The following is a 25,671-nucleotide window of genomic DNA, read 5'->3' as shown; positions in this document are numbered from 1 at the left end:
TTTTGCTGAACACTTAAGGGTCTCTTGCGCAATTCGCCAAGATTTCACCAACCTCTCCCTCAACTCAATTACATATTCATATTCACTCTTGAGCTCTGGTTCTAACTTCTCGGCCGTCCATAACTCTCTCAGGACATTCAATGGCCCACGGATATGCCGCCCATACAGAAGTTCAAACGGGGAAAACCCCAAACTCGAGCTCGGTGCTTCTCGTAAAGCAAACAGCAAAGCCGGGAGATACCTATCCCATTGAGCTGGTTCCTCGGAGCATAACCGTTTCAAAGTCGATTTCACAACCGCATTGTAACGCTCGACTAACCCGTTACACATGGGATGGTACCGAGAACTGGTCAATTGTTTGACCGACAACAATCTACAAACTTCACGCATCAAATCCGATACGAACTGCGTACCCAAGTCCGACATGACCTCTGCTGGAATACCAACTCTACTATAGACCGAAACAAGGGCCTCAGCCACATCGACAGTCGATATAGACTTCAACGGGATCGCCTCGACATACCTTGTAGCATAATCCACTATGGTTAATATGTGGGTATGCTTACGGGCAGAAGGTATGAATGGACCCATAAGATCAATAGCAATCCGCTGAAATGGAACACCAATAAGGGGTATTCGACCAAGACTAGCCTTCGGCACCCGCCCTTTATCAACAGTCTTTTGACAGACATCACATGATCTGCAGAAATTGGCTACATCTTCCGACATCCCAGGCCAATAAAACTGCGCCTTGAGTTTTGACAGAGTATTATTAATACCCATATGTCCACCTAAAAGAGAATCGTGTGCAACTCGCATTAGCTCTTCCCTACGAGGCTTAGGCACTACAAGTAATTTAGGACCTATACCCTTAGCATTGACATCCTTTCTCTGCCTAAAGAGAAAACCTTGCTCACGCAAAAACATGAATTGCGACTTGTCAACATTATCAACCTTTTGCCACAGAGGGCGCAATGATACGTCATCTTTTTGCTCTTGCAGAAAGTGATTTGACTGAATATTAGCAACTGGGTCAGCCACCGGCAAACCCTTACTAGGCTTGGAATCTCTCAACTTCTTTGCCCTAGTCTGAACAGCTTGTAATCTAATACCGCCCTCATCAGAACAAACGCCCTCAGCGGTAGACTTCAACTCATCTGAAAATTCTCTCTCCAACTTCGAATCTTCCAAACCAGTGACCTCCGGCACGACCTCCGGCGTGACCTCTATGTCAGCCTTAGGAACCCAATGGAAATTAGGCTCTTTTGGTGGACGAGCCCCTCTCACATTACCAATGATTACGTCATTCAAACATCTAGGCATACACACTGCCACAACCTCTCCTTCGAAATAAGGCGAATCGACAACGATTCTTGCCAAGGGGAAACGCCTTATCGTTTCATCAATTAACCTGACTCTAACATGACGACCTGTGAATTGCTCTTTCCTAACTAACGCTTCTTTCACAACACAAGTACTACAACCTGAATCACGTAGCACGGAAACGGGAACATTCCCAGGCATCAACCTCCCAGACACGACAGGCATATCATTGACCATCGCCTCAATATCATCGTAAGCCATTCCAACTTTTTCAATGACTTCACTATCGACCACCGACTCGGCAATGCAAGCTGCTGTCAACTCTACGGCATCAGATTCAATCTCGCCCTCATTAGGCTTATTATGAACAGCATATACCCCGGGGACTTCATCACCCCCTAACAACATCATACCATGAGCCGCCATAGACTTTAACAACAGGGGACACTCCCTCTTCATGTGATTGGGATTCCCACACATATAACACCCCTTCTTTTGGAAGGGCTTACTACCTTCCACTTTCTTTGCCCTAGCTTGAACCTCGCCCAATTTTGCATTACTCTTACCTATTTGATTAGGGCCCTTACTACCCCCCTTCGGATCTGATCGGCTTCTTTCGGATTTCTCTCCACCAAAGAAAACATGAGGTCCGTGTGCACCAACATAAACCTCTGCACACTCCACTGCCTCGTCAAACTTCGTGCATTTCCGTTCCCTGATGAACCTAGCAACCTCTCTTGGACAATCAATCAAAAATTGCTCTCGCAACATTAGATCCTCAAGAGCAGCCCTACTATTGTCTATCTTAGACGCACCTATCCAATTATCAAAATGACCTTTCATCCGATTAGCAAACTGTTTTGGGCGTTCTGAATTCAAAGGCCTAACAGATCTGAAACTACGCCTATACCCCTCCTCAGTGAGATTATAAGATTGCATTAACTCACTCTTAACTACGGTATATTTCTGGCGATCATCTGTACTCATTCTATTTACTACATCTAAAGCCTTCCCTTTCAAATTAGAGATTAGATGTAGTACCCACACGTCATTAGGGATTTTTTGACTTTTCAGGATCATTTCAAACTTGGTAATGTAAGCATCAAATTTATCGTGGGCATCATCAAATTGACCGACAACGAGTTTAACCCGACCTAACTGAGCTACATTATTTCCTTCATCCTTACGCAACTGCGCTAACTTGAGCTCATGTTCACGCTCTCTTTCTCTTTCTACCGCCTGACAGCGTTCAGAAACGAAACTACTCAACTCGCCTCCACTAAGACCCATTTCCCTACCTAAAGTAGAAAACTCTTTCATTTGCTCGGTACTAGCCATAGCGACTAAACATCGATTCCAAAACTACAAAAACCTAGGCTTTAACACCGGCAACAAATGCCAACCCCTAGTGCCTTCTAACAAGCACACTAGAATGTATCTCCCAATGAGCATACAATTAATTCAACCATGCGAAACACCGGTCCGCTTCACACCAGGCAATCAACCCCTAGTGCCTTCTAACAAGCACACTAGAATTTCTCCTAACGAGAACAAAAAATCCAACCATGCGAAACACCGGTCAACTTCACAACATGAACATTCAAAGCCTATAGTAATTCAAACCTGGAATCTGTAATCCGAGCAAAATACCATGCATAATGCAAAACCCGCCTAAGCACTACCCTAGTCTATAGGCGTTACCAAGGGCTTAACCTTGGGGAGAATCCACTAAACTCTTGACATTATTGCTTTTATCAACCTAGCATTGATAATTTCTTTTAACCTGTATTTCAACCCCAAACATCAATTACACCTCAAATTCGTATGCGGGGAAAAGAGGGGGAGAAATATCTAATTCCCTTTTTTTTTTTTGAAATTATTTATCAGTAGCAAGGTCTCGGTGGGACCTCCAAATTGTCACGTGAGAGACTTTTTTTTATTTTTTATTATTGCTACGGACACACAAAATAAAGGGAAATAGAGCTTGTTAATTAAAGTTAAATTGTAATGTTTAATTTCCAATCATTTCTCCTGTTTCACAGACTTTGTTTTGGCTTCAATAATAATACAGTATGTAAATAAACTTATCTTTAACAAAAATAATTCTGGATGGGTAGTTTCCCGTCTGACATCGACGCCGGTCACAGCTCGTGTTGTCCACTTGGCCCTGGCCTCCGCAGACGGTGTCTTTGTTCCACTTGGCCCCGGTAGTCGCTCCGGATTCTTGGCCTCCGCAGACTGAGATACGATGGTGTGTGTCCCGATCCCAGACAAGAGCTAGCCCCCCGACGAAAGATATGGAGAACCACCTAAGCTATAATAGACTAAACGTCATGTTAGTCGGCAGTTAAAGTCAATATCTGAGGGTAATTCCACGTCGGGACGAGAGGCTAGCTCAACTGCCACCCGGTTCTCCATATCTTTCGTCGGGGGGCTAGCTCTTGTCTGGGATCGGGACACACACCATCGTATCTCAGTCTGCGGAGGCCAAGAATCCGGAGCGACTACCGGGGCCAAGTGGAACAAAGACACCGTCTGCGGAGGCCAGGGCCAAGTGGACAACACGAGCTGTGACCGGCGTCGATGTCAGACGGGAAACTACCCATCCAGAATTATTTTTGTTAAAGATAAGTTTATTTACATACTGTATTATTATTGAAGCCAAAACAAAGTCTGTGAAACAGGAGAAATGATTGGAAATTAAACATTACAATTTAACTTTAATTAACAAGCTCTATTTCCCTTTATTTTGTGTGTCCGTAGCAATAATAAAAAATAAAAAAAAGTCTCTCACGTGACAGTCTCAGATTCTGAAACAATATCCTGGATTTAGCTCATACTGCAATGATAATTATAAACCTTTAGGTCAGTCAGGATTCCCATGACTTTTACAAGCCGATCACCTGTCAGATTATCAAGATATTTGTGGTTGCAAATCGACATCAAATTTTGCGTTTTCCAAACAGTTTTCATAACACTCCAGTCTATTTGGGAAAACGAGTATGATTAAACCGGTTCCTCAAAGATTTTTACTTTTTGAGGCGCAATTGTTTAGGGCTTCAATATTGCAGGCACTGATAACACCTAGGGCCGTGCATCTCAGATTTAACATTATTAAACGATGCCTTTAACAGCCCATTCCATGTTAAGAGGATTTTTAGACTGTTTCTGTTGAAATTCACAAGATTTTATTTACTAGAAACCAAGATTATAGGTAAATGAGGCAGAGGCTGCAACCCCCATAACACCCCCATCCCCCCAAAAAATGTATTAACAAATATTTTCACAATGGACAGTGTCAAAGTTTTGCTCACTTGCAAATTTTACAAACTTAAAAATTGATATATAATTTGGGCAATGATTCACCTTTACTCGACATTAGCTTTATAATCTGTAAGAGGGCAAACAAAGAACTAAATAACAGGTAGATTTCGTTTTTTTAATTTCTGCTCACTTTATTGTGCATTGCATTGTCATATAATCAAGATATATACATACTCCTGGGGCTGTTTCACAAAGCCTTTTTCAATGACAAATTACAAAAAACCGGTGACAAATCTGCTGATAATCAATCAGATGCAAAGATTTCACTAGCTTATAACAAAAACTGTCACTTGTCATTGATGACAAGTTTTGTGAAGCACCCCCTGATTTCATCAATCACCCAATCAAGTTGGTTTCAAATAAAGAGAATAAGGCACGATGGATGAGAATAAGGCACGATGGATGAAAATAAGGCACAATTGGACAAGAAATAAAATCATCTCTTCCACTTAATACATAAAAAGGCAATAAAAATTCTACCATTATGGAATTGTAGAAATGAATTGTACAAATGAAGACTTACTGGCACAAAAATGTGACAATACTTTGATTATACACCAAGAAACAAGATTTTAAGCAAAAAATAATCTTACAAAATCAGTATAAAGTCAACCCTGTCTTTAAGACCACTTAAAGAAGACAAGAACAGTGGTCTTTGTAGCCAGGTGGTCGCTGAAGCAGGTTTGACTGTGCCTGAACATAATCTTAGGCATGTAGAGTTTACATAGGAAGACATTAATGTTTATTTTACACATACGTTGTGTAATCTTATACAAAGCGAAGCTCTCTGATTGGTCAGAGAGACCGTGAAGGAGGAAGACATCATATCGGAATTATTTTAATATCAACTCCAAAACAAACAGAGATACATTGCAAGATGCCCCACTTAGAAACACCCAATGCAGCTCATGTTAAATTAGAAAAGAATGAGAAGGAGAAAAAAAATGCCCAAATAATATCAAATATATCTGTATTTCAAGTCAAACAAGACTCGACATACATGTACATGTAACAATGACAAAAGTACTGACCTACCGGTATTTACAAGCATTGTGGAAGGCTATATACATTAGTATCTGCTAGTAAAGTAAAGTACTGATTTATAGTATAATATATACATCTCAAAAAGAGAACAAATGCATTTGTAAAATAAACTAAACACTAAGATTTAAACATAGTGGAAGATATTCATTTTCATGTGATCAGATATACTTAGCTGATTCAGATAACTACGATAAACATATAAAATAATACTACTTTAAAATACTGAGACTTAACATGTTGCGGTAGAGGTGCAAGTATATGTTTTGACAAAATTAGAGGATAAAAAGTGACTTTAAAATTGAACAGCTTCAAATCTTGTGATACATAACCATAAAACCAATGCCCTCATGAGGAAGAAACCTCAAAAGCCATGATGAAAAATAAGCTGTCAAAATACTTGAAAAAGTTTCAGATTTCAGAGTAGTTTTGATGGAATACAAGAGTTTTACCACAGAATACAAATTTAAAATCATTTATACGGATTGGAGTTCATAAATACATCTCCACAATATCATAATAAAAAGAGAAAGTGATACAAATGTATGGGTCTTTTCAACATAATCATAAGGTACATAAAATCTTAAACAGGTAAATATTACATGAAATGAAGAACGAGTTAATCAAGCAAAACATTTACACTTGATATACCTGGCTCATAGACATATAAACACATACCAACATAAACAAAATAAAGGAATAAATAAAGCCTTGCTAAATCCTAACTATCCCTGTTGTGATCTATCACAAAATTGACCTCTAAAATAGAAAGCAGACTGCCACAGCCAGGGAATAGATGGTTGAATACTGATGAATATAGAATAATAAATGTACCCCCACTTCATCTCATCACTAAATCACACATTAAAGGAAGTATTTAAGGGAATTCCATGAAAGGAAAAGGCGAAACAACTGCTTCATATTAATCTCTGAATTTCCATTCAGAGAACATTTTAAAAATTGTAATACTGATAATTGTAAATGAAACTGTCCATCCAATCATTGAAAAAAAGGTTGAATACTTAGGTCATAAGAATCAGTGTGTACTGTGAAGTTTTGGAATCATCAAAATGATAAGAGTTTTGGGGGTCTAGCATATTGAATATCACATATAGTGAAAGGCACAGTATTGTGTGGGAATACACTATAGAAACATGTGGCATCAGAACTTTTTCTAAATTGAGTAAATTCACTTGGAATGTGATGTATTTTCAAAAGAATTCCTTCACATGTAACAATGAGAGAACTTTTTCAAATTATTTGTTCACCTTCACCAGAACTTACTTCACTCTTTAAAACACTAAGTATTTTCTTTTTGACTAGAAATTCAATGCTTCGAAAACACAATTTAAAATAATTTCTTTCCATACTCTAAAAGTAACATGGCACATTTAAACATCAATAACTGTACAAAACAGAAGACAATGATTTCAAAAGTAAAACCAAAGAGATAAAATCTGACCAACTACCATAAGAAAATTTGTCAAAAATTTGTAAGAACAGGCATCTGAAAAATGCTTTCGCAACATTTGCTGCTTGAAGTTTATGGTTGCGATAGGGTTTTAGGTTAAATTTGTGTGCGAGTTAAGTATATTTGGTCCAAGGTTGCACTTTGGAATAGAATTTGATTAAAAAATTGACAACAGAGCAATAGTAGAGGCAAGATGTGTTGTATGATCTTAATAAAAGTTGCCTAGAAAAAACTTTGAAAATGTAATGGACTCGCCATGAAGACAACTTAGATACTTAGATAAATGCAGAGTTTACTTCATAACTTTGTTTCTTGCTAGATAGCGAACCAAACACATAGAGCAATTTTATTTACACGAAATAAGCATTCACCCTAAGTTTATCGATTGTAAAAAATTATTAAAAACTGTTGCCATAAGTAAACATACTGGTTCTTCAAGATAAAATACCATGTCAGGCAGAAATATCTTGTTTCTACACCCAAAATAATTCCTCTTGCAATTCATTTACAAAGCAAGTTTATTGTATGTCTAACTGAACCTGTAAGGGGATCACAGTCTTCAATAGATGGTAAGGCTCATACTTCGGTTGACCTTCTTACCAGACTTGGTGGAAACACCATTAATGGGTGTATAAGTCTCGACTTAGGTTTCCTGTTGCTATGATATAAATGTGACTGTATGTGGTAATATCACATGGATTTAATCATTATCAGCTTTCCTTTGGAGGGGGTAGTTTATTGTTTGTTTAAATGAATCTGTAAGGGGATCACAGTCTTCAATAGATGGTAAGGCTCATACTTCGATTGACCTTCTTGCCGATGAGTCGACCTGCGTTTGACCTTGACTTGGGAGGAGGGTTCATGGTGCTCTTACGGGCCTCGTTCAGCTCTCTGGTGAAAAACAAAAGAACAAAAGAGGTGTTACAGTCTGAAATTAGAACAAAAAGGTGTGAAAAGTGGCATTCATTGCTAGATGACATCACATTATCATTATCAGATATGCCAACCTTAAAGATAAACTTGAGTTCTGGTCATGCGATTGCATTGTGAAAGAAACGGTGTGGAACCGACCAGAAAAGGTTGATCATCTAGCATATAAGTATTTGTGTGTATTGCAAGGTTCTGGAATCATCAGAATGATAAGAAATTTGGCCAAGTCTTGGTAAAGTTACAAACACTGTACACAGAAAGATGTATATGGGACTACACGAACTTGTGGCGTAAAAATCTGTCCCAATATTTATGATGTTACATGACATATTTGGAATATGAAGGCATTTGAAGAGCCATGCATTTCAGGGAACATGTTTCATTTGATGTTCTTCCACACTTGCATAATAACAATGATAACGCTCAGAAATTATTTTCACCTCCTCCCAGAACTCAACCTTCTCTTTAACATTCAGCTTTCAATTCAGGTAAGATTCATTCAGAAATCAGGGAGGTTTTTTATCGCATTAAATGTGTGTGGAGTGACATATCAAATAAACACATTTTTAGGAATGGCATCTCTGCATTATGATTCTGAGATATGAAGTCATGAAGTATTAAAGCTGGCATTGCATTAAAGGCAGGCTTTACTACTTCAGCTAGAAGGGATTAGACCACCCAGCGTGCCAGCGAGGTCACTGTGACAGGTGGCTATCTCATTAACTCAGCTCTCATTTAACATAATAAAAAGAGGATCATGGGGGACCAACAGGCACCGATTGGGGAAGTTTTCTATATAGAGGGAGCAAGTAGCTACAAGTAGGACAGTGTGCCTCTAAGGGTTTAAAATGAGTGATTTTTTCTGGCCTTAAAAACCTTTCAGACTTGCCTTGAATTAAAAATTCAAGATAGCAACCAGGGGATCGTTTCATGAAACCATCATAAGTTACTGACATCCCATTAGAACGCTTGTTAAACTTTATTTTACTTTAGCTTGGTGAACTTTTGACGGTTTCTTGAAAAGATGCCCTGTTTGTTCTTACTCTCCATGAATAGAAAGAAAAACAATGAGTTTGGGAGATTTGACAACTCCAAATTTTTCTTTTTCAAATATTCTTGAACCTTTGCTCTGGGGGTGTTTCGCAAAGACTAAGATCGACTTCAATTTGGACTTAACTATGACAGGCATCCCATGCCACTGGTTGCTCGCGCCATTTGTCTCTCAATTATGATCTTTAGATAATATTTTTTCCTTCAATAATGAACTATCAATAAATGTAAAATCTGTAGATTTGTGACCATGATTTAAATGTCCCTTGAGAAACCAATGCCAGGAATGGTTAAAGGAACAAGTGGCATGAATGGCCTACCATAGTTAAGTCCATCTTAAAGTCGATCTTAGCCTTTGTTTGTTTGTTTTTCATCTTACCTGGAGAGGATTGCATTCTGGAACTTAGCGACGTTTAGCTCCCTCTTGAGTTGGGTGAAGGATCGTTTGCTGTTAGGACATAGTAAAGGGTGTTGGACTAAGGCCGATGCAGAGGGGCGCTGTGATGGGTCTGGGTCGATCATAGTCTAATTGAAGAGAAAGAGATACATTGATATAATAAGAACATTTGCTGCTGTTATAGGCTCATTCACATATTGCATGGAAAACAGTTTACAATGGTATATGTGAACAACCCTAGAGGCACAATCACTGATTTTAATAACTTTCCTCGAATTCTCTGACGTTTTTTATTTTGAAAATTTCCGATCTTTTAGGAAGTCTGGGAGTCAAAAGAATCTGCACTTCTCCACCCCCCCCCCCCCCTCAACAATATTTAACGAGATGTGAAAACAAATTAATTAAAAGAGAAAAGGAATGATGAACGTACCTGTAATAGATCTACCAGGTCAGTTGAGATGTGTGGTAGCGGAGGAAAATGACCCTGTCTTATTCTATGCCAATCATCTCCGTTCTTAGGCAAGGATTCACCGCCGGCCGCCAGGTAAGCCGTCAGGGCTAGGGCAAAGATGTCTGCTTTGGTCAGATGGCCGTGTTCCTGTGAGATAAAAAAGAATGAATCAGAATTGAATTGATTTCATTTGACAATTAATATTCTAAGAAAGTAAATATAAGTGCTTGTAGGTATGCAGCCAATGTCTGCTTTGGTTAGGTGTGCATGTTCCTGCAAGATAAAAAAGAATGAATCAGAACTGGTTTGATTTGTTTTTGCACTCATTTCAGTTGACGATTCATATTCTAAGAAAGTAAATATAAGTGCATGTAGGTATGCAACCGTTGGGACCTATTGCTCTTAGGTTGCGTTTATCGACCAAATTTTTGGCTAGAATCAGGTTTCTCAAACGTCTTTCAGGCAAATTTAGAAGGTGATAAACGCAAAGCCTTTTTTAAAGGGCTTTAGATATGGGCATATCTAAAGACGCGAAAAGGTGTGTTTTGAATGTGACATACAGCCAGAATCAAGTTTCTGAGAGATCCCAGGCTAGTTTCCGGTTCGGAGAAATAGCGCTGAGCAGCTGCGAAGAGACAAGGCCTTTATTGTGAATAGTGGGGTTCGATAGTGGGGTACGATATGTACATATCTAGTGGCAAGCCCCGATAAACGTGCAAAGATGTCCCCTTATGTTAGGCGATTGTGTTCCTGTAATAGAACAATGGGTTAGGGGATAGCATATCAGTCATTGGTTGAAAATCATTGAGCTCCAAATAGTTACCTATAGTCAGCACGAAATGACTGACCAATCGGGAATTTCCTCTGTTGTGACTATCTCTTATCAACTAGCTATAGGTCTTAACAGATATGACAGCAAATACAGGTGTTTGTAATCATTCCTCATTGTCACGGAAAAACGACAATTAATCTTACTGGTTTTAGGTCTCGGCTCAAAGAGGCTTTATTCATGGTGTAACTGAAATACAAACACCAAAGGAAAAACTCACCCTATTCAGGGTAACATCATTCTTAATTCTCATGTGACAATTAGCCCCCCATTTTAAGAACAATTTACTAAAGTAAAATTTCTACACAAATCATAGAATTATTGGCAATTACATATCTCATGGAATTTTTAAAGCAAACTGTTTCAATGTTTACTGAACATCTCATTCCAAATGTACTTACTATAGCATGTTTACAATAAATATTGTACACAAAACCTAGAATTATTGGCAAATACATATCTCATGAAAATTTGAAAATCAAACTTTTCAATGTTTACTGCACATAAATCATTACATTGTCATTAAAGCTTTCCAATAAGTATCATCAGTTTCTTTCTGTGATCCAATGTATCAGTCCAAGTTGTGAGTAAACGTGTATGCTAAAACCATAGTCTCAAGGAGTATTGTTCGTAATGGGACATCATCTCGGTCATTGTTTGTCGTTTGAGTCCAATCTTTGTGATACCTGAAGACTTTTAAAGATGACCACCAACAGAAGTCCAAAGCTAATTATGGCAAAACTCACATCTAAATCTGTTATAATTTCCACAATGATATAGCTCCAACACTAAAGTTCATAACGAGTATCATACATAGACATCGTTCAAAAAATACATTGGCATGGTTCAAAATGCAGTGAGTAACATTCCTGCATTTGCGTAAACTAAAATACATGTAATACTGCTGTAATATTTTCTTCTTAATATCAACCTTCAGTAATGCATTTCATGCATCTCCACAAAACATATGCTCGGGATAATTTGTATGCACTATCATATACAGTTTGATGGGTACACATTTGTAGCTTGCAAAATCAATATAAAACAAATGCTGCCATTTAAACAGACAAGATTTTATGGTACTAAATCGTTTGTTACATTTCTTTCCAAGCTCCCTATACATGAACTATGCTCGAAAAATTACGAGAAAATAAACAAATGATGTCTACAAAGCTCTTGCTATCTCGTGCTGACATCGTAGATATCACATAATCTTATTAAATGCAATGTGTATCCAACAAAATTGACATTAATAAACTGTGTTAACCCATGATACATAATACACATATTCAATCATTTACAATGGTACGCAGACCAAAATAAAAACATGTGTAGTGCATTTTACACATTCCTCATACCATTTGCTGCAACACTATCCTGACCCTTTACATCCTAAACCTGTACTCATCTCATGATTCTTAGTCAGATGCCTGAACAATTGGCACTTTGCGGCTGATGTCTTCTATGGTACATCAGAAAAGACCTCATGATACTCACGCAATGACTGAGATATCCCTTTCCTACGTCTCTCTTCCACGGACTCATTCACCCTCACATGCCCTATGAATTCCTTCTCATGTATGGGTGGCATCACTGTCACGTCAGCGCCATCAACATCACTAATCTGAACCTCAACATCTTCCGCTGAATCCTCACAAACCTCGCTACTCTCTTTGCTTATATAACAACAGCCAGCCATTGGCAAGTTAACCTCCTCTCTACCTACTTTGTTCCACAATGAACTCAAAGATGGATCTTCCTTCTGTTCATGAACAGAACCTGCAGGCTCTATGCAGGAAACGGGAGTTCCAATTTTCAAACCCTTGATCGATTTGACCTTGACCTCCTTCTGAGATCGAGTTTCAACTGCCATCACCCCTGGAATATCCTCTTTCACACCAGAGATATTTGCAACCTGCTCAACTCGATCAACTCTATCAACCACCTGCCCTTCAATATCCTGCTTGACATCACCAATGGTATTCTCACCATCACTATTCACCTGATCTGCAACGTCACTTACTACTTTACCTCCTTTAGGTACCCAGTTCAAATCTGGATCGCGGGGTTCACGTGCACCAGTTATATCCCCAATAACAACATCAAATAGTGAATGAGGCATACACAAAGCCTCTATCTCACCCACATAGTATGGAGAATCAACTGTGAGCTTCGCAACTGAGAACTCCCTTACTGTACCATCAATGAGCAATACTAACTGCTTGTACCCTGTTAGCTGATCTTCATCGACTAGTTCTGATTTAACTACACAAGTAGTGCATCCGCAATCTCTCAAAACTGATACTGCTTTGTTCCCTTTTTCCAGCCTACCTGAAACTACGGGCATATGCTTCGTCATAGCCCCTACCAGATCATAAGCCATGCCTAACTTATTCACAATGCTTTGTCTTGCCTGCTCTAATGAATTTAATCCATTTGCTTCTACTGGTAGTAAACAGATACTAGCTAGTCCAAGATGCACTATATTTGCATGTGGTGAACTATCCACAGACTTCAATGTGCCGATACTATCTCCTGTATCCTCAACACCATTCGCGACTAACTGAGAACTGCCATTACCGTCTACTCCTTGGGTGGGGAAATCTGTCCCATCCAAAGTCATCATTCCTTGTGCTGAATGTATCTGTTTGCGCAATGGACATTCGTTCTTAAAGTGCCCCTGGCTACCACACATATAACAACCTCTAGCAGAACGATTGCCTGCATCATGTGCTCTTGCACCCTTACTACTTGGTGTACGCGAGTCAAAACCCTTACCCTTGGGGACACTTGGCCGAGTGGGACCGACACTACCCTGTGTACTTGTAGCCGTCGGTTTGAATTCACCTGGATTGCGGGGTGTACCGAATGTATGTAATCCATGGGCCCCTACGTAAACCATAGCCCTTTCAACAACCTTATCAATGCTACTATCCTGCCCCTCTCTAACAAACACTTCAACTTCCCTTGGGCAACAATACACAAACTGTTCTCTTAGAATTAAATCAAACAGGGAGTCATAATCCTCTTCAATGTTTGATAACTCAATCCAATTCTGCAAGTACCCCTTCAATCGTACACTGAATTGCCTAGGCTGTTCATGCTTTTCTGGCTTCGCCGTACGAAATTTTCCTCCTATAACCATCGGCGGTCAAATGATAGAACTCCATCAACTCTCGCTTTACTGCCTCGTAATCATTGCGAGTTTCCCTTGACATTCTATTCACTACCTCCAAAGCCTGCCCTGTCAATTTAGAAATAAGGTGTAAGGCTCTTACACTGTCAGGTACCTTTTGACTAGCCATGACTAATTCGAATTTGGTAATGTATGCATCAAATTTATCACATGTGTCATCAAATTTACCAATTTTCAACCTCAAACCACCCGTATCAACACCGGCATTCTTTCTCTCCTCGACCCGAAGCTCGGCTAGCTTCACTTCCTTTTCGCGCTCTTCGCGATCACATTCTAGCTCTTTTACTCTTAACACTTCGGCGCAGCGCTCGGAAACGAACTTGTTAAGCTCACTACCCGCAAGGCTCATCTCCCGACCTAGGGTTGAGAACTCTTTTATCTGATCTATACTGGCCATTATGAAACTGTATTCGAAATCACAACTGGGTATCAACAGGTACGGAACAATCCCCGTAGAATCTATTCAAGAAAACATTGACAACCATCAAGACTCTTGTTGTAGAGGTCTAGCTTAATTCCCAAGACAAGAACCCGTGAAAAACTATCCACCATTTGTCTTAATTAACATAGACATGCAATATCAAGACCCGTCTCAAAGTCAAAGTATGACAACAAGTATCCCTGTGCATCCAACCTGGATTAACTCATGCTCACACACAGCTAAATCCAATACCATGTCCAATTCAGGTCATTGAAACCCAGTACAGCCCTCGCACACAAACCTGTATACACCGCTGCAATAAACAATGCCTACGGACACCCATGCACATAACACGCATACCTGAAATCTGAATAACAATCTACACACGATCCCGTATACGGACGCAAATCACCCACCGCAAATACTGTACGTCTATTGACGATACACGCACTGCTGAAACCGTGGCGAGAGACACACCACACCGAACCGCAAAATCACTCCTTTTGCTAACATCCGTCTCTCTTTTCCAATACAACCTACACGTACAGTGTAACGGATATTTAACCAACAAAATGGGATATAACATACGAGACCTAAAACTTTGGTCCTGGCAAGGTCGCCATAAATTGTCACGGAAAAACGACAATTAATCTTACTGGTTTTAGGTCTCGGCTCAAAGAGGCTTTATTCATGGTGTAACTGAAATACAAACACCAAAGGAAAAACTCACCCTATTCAGGGTAACATCATTCTTAATTCTCATGTGACACTCATAACCATGCAGAATAACATCTGGACAATTCCTTTCACAGTGAAACTGCACAACCTGAACTTAATATTCTCTTTAAGATGTTCATGCGTGGGTATATAGTCGTTCGTGAAGTAGGCAACTTGTCGATCACTCCCAATCACACTGAGCTATGCTGTACTATGTACTGTACTATGCTCCTGTGCGTACGTTTGTGTGTTGCCCTCTATATACCCACGCTTAAGCAATTTTAATGTGTATAGAGACGTTACAGCACTGAAATGCACGTCAAAACAGTATATCATTATTATTAACACAGGTCATATTGTTAAAATGAAAAGAGTTTGTTGGACCTACATTACTATCATTATACCTAGTATTATTACCATGGTAATATGAGAATGAAAAGCATCTTTTGAACGTACCTCTTGTAAGATCTCTACCGGTAAGAACCTGACATCACCTTCCTCTACCTTGGGATTGGAGATTGAAGTCACATGACCCAGATCACCTGATAGTTAACAAATACAAAATAGACAAACAGATGACAATCAATCCTCGATCCTGTCTTGAGGTATCCATCTCGTACAAAATATTGTATAAGCTGAAATTTGATACATGTGATTTTGCTAATGAAAGGAACACGGACAAGTTTTTGCGATAATTAACAAAGGTGACTTAAAAAATGTTTACACCTGAGTTGCCAGCTCCTTTTTGCTTGTTGTTAAGGGACAAGTAAAGCTGAGTCAAAACATTTAACTGACAGTTTTCAAAACTATTAACAGGAAGTTATAATACATGTAATGGAGTCTAGATAAACAATGATTATAGATGAACCACCTGTTTATTTCATTACAAAGGAACATAAAGTGTACTTAGCTTTACATTTATGTATATTACAACAAAGAGCTAACTGAATATGTGCAGAACCTTTGTTCTGTGCAGTTGCCATTCATATGTAGCAGAAAGTCCATCACTCAATTCTTTCAAATAAAATCTTGACAAGTACTGGTCACTGAAGAAGGACAAGTTTAATCATGATGAACTATTCAACTGTCCATGTTCATCCGTAACTGCACAACGCCAAATTCAACAGTAACCCACTAACGGACACCGAGGGGCAAATAAGTTTTGTATAACTTTATGCCTACTTCCAAGGTATGATCAACAAGTGATTAAAAAAATCACCAACAATTTTTTTTGTTGCGGTGGCTTACTACGACATATCTGAATGAGCCTAAACTTACCAATTTTATAAATAAGTGATGCGAGTGGGGTGTTATCTTCCGTGGCTCCTTCCTCCTCCTCCTCATCTATCTTCTCGGACTCCGGTGTGGTGGATGGGAGGGGCTCCTTCTTGGAGATGAAGATATTTCCTGTAAAAATAACAAGCACCACATCAAAACATGGTAGAAATATTACATGGGACCATTTGAACATGAAATATACTTTGTTACAGGTTTGTCACAAATAACAGAACTTCAGACCAAGATCTGTCAAACTTAAAGATAAAGTTGAGTTTTGGTCATGCGATTGCATTGTAAAAGAAACGGAGTGGAATCCATCAGAAAAAGTTGATCATGTAGCATATTAGTATTGGTGTGTACTGCAAGGTTCAGGAATCATCAAAATGATAAAAAATTTGGCCCAGTTTTGGTAAAAGTAACAAGCACTATGCACAGAAAGATTTATATGGGACTACAAAAACAAGTGGCATAAACTGAGGCCCATATTTTCAGCTGTTACAATTCATAAATAGAATATGAAGGCATATGAAGAGCCTAGCTTTTCAGGGAACATTTTTCATCTGATGTTCTTCAACATTTGCATTAGAACATTGAAAATGGTTACAAACTATTTTTCACCTCTCCCCAGAACTCAACCTTCTCTTTAATCCATATGGATTATTTATAACAGATTCCAAATATGATACAACCATGAAAATCATCCTTCCAAATATTTTTTTTTCCCCATTTTTTACCAATTTTGTACTCTATCCAGGGTTACAGACCTATTTTTTTCCCTTTTCTTTTTTCCATGCAGTATCCAAGCAGCATATTAATACCACACTTATTGTCAGTTCAAACTGAAAGGCTGCCATAGCAACACATAGCCCACACCATTTCCATGACTTTCCATGTTTTGGGGAGATTTTTTTTGCTCATTTTCCATGACCTTCCAAGAAGAATTTATTTTTCCATGACTTTCCCTGCTTTTCAATGACAGTGGGAACCCTGTCTATCACCTGTTGCGAGTTGAAGGTGCCACGTCACAAATACAGTCAAACCTGTTTACAGCGACCCGACCGCCTAAGGGAAACACAAAAAGTGGTCTTTGTAGACAGATTCCTTTAGTACATGTTTCAATGAGAAACCATTTTCAAGGGACACAAAAAATGTGGTCCTTGTAGACAGGTGGTCACTAAAGCAGGTTTGAATGTAGCTAGATCATGAACTGCCTTCCTGGCTCAGTTGGACCAAGAACTGTTTACCTGGTTTGATATCCATGTGGACTAGTCCCTCTGAGTGGATGTATTTAAGACCTTGGGCTATCTGGACCAGGACCTGCTTGAGTTCTATCTCTGTCATCCTATGGTTGTTCTGTTTGTTTGACGAGATGATGTCTGCTAAACTACCTCCTGAACATTAGACAGATTGAACAAGATGGAAAAAGAAAAAATGTATCACAACAACTGTTACAAAAAATATATAACAATTAAACATAGGACAAATATGATATCAGCATTGCTAGCACAAAGGAAAAAATCTATTCCTGGAGCTCTTTTTGTATTTGCAAATATTGACTACTAATCTACTATACTAGTCTTTTGTTAGTTTTATTTTTTCTTGTTAGGGAGCCTTGCAGAGCTATATCACCACACAAAGTCACTGTATATAAGATATCGGCATAAGAAGCATATGCTATTGTCAACAACAAAAATGTGACAGCGTCTCCTATACTCCTCCCTAAATTCAGGATAGAAAACAGATGGAATCATTTGTGACATATAAGATAAAAGCAAAAAGCCTACAATGAAATGTCAACTGACGACTATGATCTTGACCTACTACCATTACAGTATTCGATTTAATTGTATGATCATGTGACCAGCTATGCATATTTTTTTAAAAACTTTTTCTTCAAAATTTGAAATTTTTTGGCATTAAAAAAAAATAAATTGAACCAATTATGCTTTGTGCCGATACCGATCAAAGGTGCCAGGGTGTCGTTCCGATCTTCTGATCCGATCAAAGTCCCAACTTAAAGGGTTAGATACACTTACCATTACAGTATTCATTCTGTATGATCATGTGACCTGCTTCGGACCAAGCTGAGTAGTACCTGACCACATGAATGTGAGTCCCTAGCACTGCATGGGCATACACTTCATTCAGAGCCATTTGTCTGTAATACGAGGAGACGACATATAGTTAGTATCTGACAACATTATATGGCTCACTAGGCTCCTTTATACTCCATTTGGGTCCTTTTGGGTGTCCTTCAATACCATTTGCTTATTAAAGGGGCATTCAGTTTACTTTTAATGCAGGAATCTCTGGAAAACCAGGTCCAGAAATGGACTTATAATGAAACTACCCCATTGACAAACAATTGGAAAAAAATCAATCAATCCCCCTTCAAGCTTTTGATAGGCAGATTGTAGCAATGGAAGCATCCCAACCAACTCGGAATGCCAAAGTGTGAACAAGGATCATGGCCATGTTACAAGTAGCTAAAAGGTTTGTATTTGTATATTCATATATTTATGTATCAAATGTTACAGTTTCTTTGACTTTGTGTACATTATTTCTACCATTGTTATCTATTTGTATTTTTATATTATTTTGAAATCCAACCTCAAGCTTTGGTTCCAATAAAGAAATAATAATAATAATAATAATAATTGGATTTATATTATAGCGCCTTTTCCAAAGGATACAAGGCGCTGGCTCTTAGACTATCAAAAATTTAAAAGGAGTTGTACAGGTATGCTTTCAGTTGTTTTTTTGAAGGAATCTAGTTAAGTACTGTACTGTTTCTTAAGAATGAGGGGAGTTTGTTCCAGAGACTTGGGGCTAAGGACTGAAAGGATTTCAAACTAGCCCGCTTACAAGAATTGGGAACAAAAAAGGTAGGAGCTGATGAAGACCTAAGAGAATATGATGTTCTTTGTTGCAGAGAATAAAAGTACTCACTCAAAAGCCGATCCAGCGATGGGCCTTTTTGATTTTTTGATGGCGTAGAAGCATCCATCAAGCCTGTTGATACACTTATAGACGGAACCAAACTCCCCTGAACCAACCTTACCGACCTCGACAAACTCTGCCTCATAGCGAGAGATGTCACTGTCTCGTAGGGCTATCCTCTGCGGAAAAACATAAGAAAGCAAAATATTGAGAAAAAATAATAATAAATAATAACAATAGGCATTTCTATAGCGCCGTCGATCTAGAAATTCTATTCAGCGATGTATTCATTATTACCCCAGCTTTAGCCTAGCCGCCATTACAGCGCTCCAGCATTTCAAGGAATTAATTCCTGCCAGGTATTCATTTACCTCACCTCAGTCGAGTGTGGCAAATGAAGATTAATGCCTTGAACCCCTAACAATAATGGATATTTTCATAGCACTCGTCCACAACGCATGGTGCTCAAATATTATTTGAGCTCTGCTTGGCTCCCTATTTTGGGGCTCACAGCATTCAAGGAGATAATTTTGAGCTTTGGTATGGGAATGGTATGTCGAGAGAAAATGGCTATATTTCATTCTGAATGGTTTATCCTGCAGTAAATTGATTGTTAATATCTGACATTGCTATGTGTAACCTCAACCCTGTATCCAACACTTTCCCCAACCCAAATCCACTTAAACCCAAGCCCTAATGTTCTTTGACAAAATAACGCCCCGAGCTAAAATCAGATCACCCCTAAACAATAATAGTAATAATATATCTGTAAAGCGCTTAGACACACCGTTGTATCGATGTATTGGGCGCTATATAAAAGCGGAATATTATTATTAATGTTTGTCTTTGACGAAAACAGAAATGAAATAGATATGGAATATTTTTGTTTTTACCTTGGCTGGGTTTTCTGTATAACTACCATCCATGTCATCATCCAAGTCTTCATCATCATCTAGAATACTCCTGGTCAAAGAAAATACAGAGGAAGAAAAGGTTGAATGAAAAGTCTTAAAGTAGTCACCTGAAGAAAATTCAAGACAACTGATAATTATGGACAAATTATATATGGATGAAAATCTTTTTTCTTGAATAGCATGAATAATATGCTGAAAAATCATATAGAATAGATATCATGGAAAGGCGTAAAATGCAATTTTGCTTGCTTGCATGAAAATAACACTCTTTAATTTGTTTTGCATTGAACTCTATGCAAATTTTTGGGGGCTCTTTTGGGCATAATGTAAAAAGTACCAGTACAAATTTTGTAACTCCATATGTAGACAGAGTTTACTATGGGTTGTGGGAACAGGTCAAAGGTAGCAGGCATTTCAATAGAGAGAGAGAAAGACAGAAAGAGTGAGAGAGAGAAAGAAAGAGAGGGGGTGAAAATTCTCTACACACACATATCCAAGGACTCCCAGGACATATTTCCTAGATGGCAAACAACATTTCATAAGTACCAGTACAAATATCATAACCAGATGATGTTTCCAAAGGGTTGTGAGAACAAGTCATAGGCCACAGACTCAAAGGTCATTTCAATAGCCCCCCATCAATTAAGCTAACAAAAGGCTCTGCCATTTAAACATTTCAAAAGGGGGATTAGGCGAAGTGTTGGGCTATGAAAGACATCAACCAGGCCTATGGGTCAATTGTAATTAAATAACAAAAACAGGGGTCCACTAAATGAAGTCCTTTGAAGCTTAGGGAACTTCAAAAACTTCTTTTAATCCAACTAAAAACCTCTGAAAAGGCCCTTGTCATAGCTTTCTTTTGTCTAGTGACAATAGGATCAAAATTGGTCTTCGGTTTAAATGGGCATAAAAGGGCACAAGGAATTAAGAAAACGCAATTAGAATGGAGGTGTTCTATGCATTTTACAATGTGCACTGTACAACATAGATTCAGAAGCTAAATCTAATTATGATGAGACCTTCAAGGAGTGGGTAGAAAAATAGAAATCAATATGCTTAACTACACATAGCATGTGATTGACATGGACATGATACTGTTATTGTTGTTTAGGAAAGAATAAAATGACAGTTGAATGTTGAAGATTAATCAGAGGTGTTGTACATGTAGGTCACATGTTCAGGGCCAATCGATCCATGGTCAATTCACCTAAAGTACAGGAGGCTACACTTACTGACCAAACACTAGACCTTACCCTAACCTAAAACACAATTGCAAGTCAACCACAATCCAAACCTCTGACAAAAAATAAAGTCTGGAGCAATTCTCACAGTCCTTTATCACTAATCAGAAGATGTAGTTTTTCATGATTACTGAAAATGTGAATATTCATGAAGGTGGACAAGGCCAAATATCAAAGCATAGTAGATAATAAATGTATTACAATTTACAGAAATGTTCATGTACATGTACTGTATGTGTTACATTGAAAATGGCTTTCCCTTACTACTGAGTGAAAGATCACCTAATGTGCAATACTACATTTATAATAACCACATTTTTGTTTCCTTTGAAAAAGGTTGAAATTTGTTTTTGCAATGAATGACAAAAATCGATTTTCTAACAAGTCTCCAAAAAGATCCACTGGATACATAACAAATCGTTTCCCCTATTATCCCAAAATTTGTTTGCACAGGATAAATTCAGTACTAGGAAATAAATTGGATAATTCACTGCAGAATACCCCTCAGCGATGCAATTATAGGACTTCACTAAGAACAGAGCGAAAACAGTACCTTTACTCTTTAGAAAAATACAAATAAGAATATACTACTTTTTTGAGGGGGGGGGGGTAGGATTGGTTTGAAAAAGATGGAACTTACAGAGCTCTTATTTTGTAACTGAGCTCACATTACTACAGTATATGGGCTATTTGCATTTAATTTTAATTCAACCAACAACAAAAATATTTTTTTAATTGAGTTCACTGAAGTCATAAAAATGTCACATTAATACCATGCCAGTATATTTCTTTGATATCAATTTGAAATAGAAGTCTCTGTCACAGAAATGAAGAGGTTTATGACTTTATTCATTCATTGATTTACAACAGCCTCAATACTCACAAATAGTTTTCATTGTGATCACATCCAGAAGTTCACAAAGAAAAGCCTTGCAAAGCCTAATAATAATAATATTCTGAAAACTTCTACTGTCAGTCTCTATGCCCAGGCTGTGCAGTGCCAGTGACCTTTTTGAATTTCATGAAAATTGTACATTGCAGGTGACCTGTTGACATACAATGTAAGTACTTGAACTTGTATTCTTTCAAAAAAATAACCGGCAGGTTTCGCAAACAAGAGTGCAGACATGAAATCCTGTCTGTACCAGTCTGCAGCCTTTGCATGGTGCAACCTTTGACCTTTGCATTGTCAGAATATTTAAATAGACTAATGTTTGCTTTATCAAATGATTCATACTTTCTGGCTTATCTTAGTAGTTATAATAACACAATGGAATCGGTAGGTTCCAGAATACATTAACCCTATTGTTATGTCAGAACCAGTTTTTTTTTAGAGGAACTGAACTTTGAGATTTAAATTCAATACTCATATAAATTATGAATAATAATGAAGGTCATAGGCTACTTGTATGCAACTCCTTATTTGGTTGGGATATCTCTCAGACTGTACATATCTATCTGCACAACCCCAACGTACGAAGATACACCAACAACATGGTGGCCTGTACTTCAACAGAAGAAGAAGACTCTCAGTGATAAGGTGTAGTCAAGATTTTGATTTTTGAAGGTCTTCAACATTACATTTTCGCTATAATTAGTCCAGATCTTTTCTAATTGATGTGAAGTTCTACCCCTGCCTGAGTTATTTTCTTTTTAATTCTGGCGTTCTATACTGCATACTACATGTATTTACCCCCCCCCCCCCCCCCCCATACTATTTTTTTTTAATATGGAGATTTGGAGATGATCTACGTAGAATATTTACCATAGGGGTCTATACAATAAAGCCTGATAAGCTAAGAATCAACATATTTTGTTTGTCTTTGCTAAAATAAAAAATTTCAGGGAAAACTCAAGGAAAACAATAAAGAAACAGAGGTAAATTCATTTCAATAAATTAAACCAATAATGATTTACTTAAAGCCAAACTCTAGTTTACATGCTGACCGACATCTACATGTACACAAAGAGACGTTTCGGGCTAGCTCGGACTCAAGGACAATTCGGCCCAACTGTAAATCATGGGGCCAACTTGTCCCCGGGTCTGAGTTAGCCCGACTCCGAAGAGACTTTATCAAGACCAAAGTTTATACTGAGCTGAGTTCATTGGTTTAAGCAGTTTAAGTCTGCAACAATTGCAAGTTTGGTTAAACTTTAAAATTGACTGAATGCCACATAAGCAAACCAACAATGAACATGGCAATAACAGAACTGTAACATTATGAAAATTATTATAACACCAGGGAAAAAAATACTCTAAATATTTGGGGAGCTACTTTTCAAGCTTGCTTGCATGAAAATAACACTCTTTAATTTGTTTTGCATTGAACTCTGTGCAAATTTTGTTGGGCTCTTTTTAGCGTTTCTGGGGATAATTTACCCCGAGCCAAGTGTATTTTTTCACTGTTCTGTTAATTGATGCCTGTTTCTCTTACTTAGAATTAGAGAGAGCAGATTTTTTTCGGACGGAAATTAGAGCTTGGAGACCCACCAGCACCACTTTCTCATATTCATACTCATTAATAATTACCTCTCCTGTCGAAGCCTTTTCTTGGTCGCATTTTGCAGCATGGCTGACGGAGTGAAAGGGTTGACATTAGCTACATTCTGCTGTCTTGTCTTGGGTATTCTTGTGCTTCTTCTCTGTAAATTTCTCATGTTCGGAGCCGTGTGCGGCCTCGCAATGCCAAAGGCAATAGGCCCATCGCCATGATCAGTAGGAGTAGAACTAGCAGGTTTTTCGCTGAACAGTCTACTTGCTAGAAGTTTGTTTCGTCTAGCACTAGCATTTGCCTTTTGAATCAGCGATTTGGGTGTGTGAGGTGAATCGAAAAGTTTGAGGTTTCGCAGCCTCTTGTGTGGGGGTGGAGATCCCACGACGTCGCCCCCGCCAGCGGAGGAGGCGGGGCTGCTTGCGCATACCATCGGAGAGGGACTGCAACTCGAGTCGCTTGGCCTTCGAAAATGAGGCGATGCGATTGAATTTTCGCCATCATGGAGTCTTGAATTTGGTCTACGTTGTACACGCCGTCTTGATGGACTGCTTTTAGGGGTTGCCAAGGCGGGGTCCCATTCTGCTGTAAGGTTAAGAGAATCATCACGGTCGTCTGAAAATGAACTTGAAATGGGACTGTGATCAATGGCTCCTTCCTGTATTTCGTTGAAATCGGAGTAAGCTGCAAAACTCGCGTCACTTTCGCCTTCTGAACCGAGAGCATCGCCAAAATCAAGGCGTTGGGAAGGCGATCCATGAACACCTCGATGAAATAAGGAATTCATTGGTGCGGCTAAAGACATCATTCATTGAGCAAAACCGTTAGATATTGATGAAATTAATCTTCACTTCCCGTTAATTTGATTCAGCGATGGTGGCGTTTCGCAAAAATGCAAATGATGTAAATAAAAACACGTTACACGTTGGAGATATACGGCGCATGTGTAATGTGTGCATATTTAGCGTGCGTGTAATACTGCATGCATTCTATGCACGGAAAGCACGGTCAAAATGGCGCGCCTGTTTTGGACGGAATCACATGAGTAATCATCAGCCAATCAGAAGGCCGATATGATCGCACAAGCACCTGTAGGAGCTTTTACAACGTACCGCAAGCGTCTGTTGTTCTTGTGCGTCATCAAAACACAGTGCATAATCAATAAAAAGGATTTTCTTTTTCAGGCTACGTTATTGTTTATTAGGAGTTATGAAACAATAGAAACAATTTTGAGTAATCGTTTGTTTGGAAGGATGTGTCATACCTTTTATGGACAATACAAGTGTTTATTGTGCTACCTAAAGCGGCAAAATGAGTCACTCAAAGAACATCGAAATAATAGGGCGAGGGCCCACTTTGTCATCTTCATGGGCTACTGTATCTTTTGTCGGCTTTCGTAAAAAAAACTTCCGAACAGCCTGATCCTGTTTATGAGGCTCACCCTCTCCGATTCTCTTCACTCCTTTTTGAGTAAACCTTTTTGGGGCAAATTTGTAGGGCTTAATAGATGGGAGGGATGAGATCAACCGTTATCCTTTTCTTCATTCCTATTCTCTTCCTCTTCGTCCTTCTTCCTTTCTTCTTCTGCTTCTTAGAGGGAGTTTGTATTACGTTACATGATTAAAATAAAACATCTTACAAGTAGTTCTATACTTG

The 25,671-nt window shown here is 38.6% G+C and overlaps 1 protein-coding gene across 1 annotated transcript; it reads right to left on the bottom strand.

Annotated features, from left to right (window-relative positions):
- Positions 1-4,752: 4,752 nt before the first annotated feature.
- On the bottom strand, positions 4,753-25,036 carry LOC755547 (wee1-like protein kinase 2). The gene is given in 13 exon segments (XM_030988405.1): positions 4,753-8,050; positions 9,519-9,664; positions 9,967-10,134; positions 15,607-15,692; positions 16,429-16,557; positions 17,673-17,819; positions 18,465-18,586; positions 19,378-19,547; positions 20,262-20,331; positions 24,054-24,537; positions 24,540-24,570; positions 24,572-24,708; positions 24,711-25,036. Coding segments are annotated over 13 exon segments (1,869 nt in total). The 5' UTR covers positions 24,775-25,036; the 3' UTR covers positions 4,753-7,935.
- Positions 25,037-25,671: the final 635 nt, after the last annotated feature.

This window comes from Strongylocentrotus purpuratus, unplaced genomic scaffold, assembly GCF_000002235.5.
Source record: "Strongylocentrotus purpuratus isolate Spur 01 unplaced genomic scaffold, Spur_5.0 spur5_scaffold_17, whole genome shotgun sequence".
Taxonomy (NCBI): domain Eukaryota; kingdom Metazoa; phylum Echinodermata; class Echinoidea; order Camarodonta; family Strongylocentrotidae; genus Strongylocentrotus; species Strongylocentrotus purpuratus.
The sequence above is the reverse complement of the archived record's forward strand: the minus strand, read 5'-3'. Positions and strand labels throughout refer to the sequence as shown.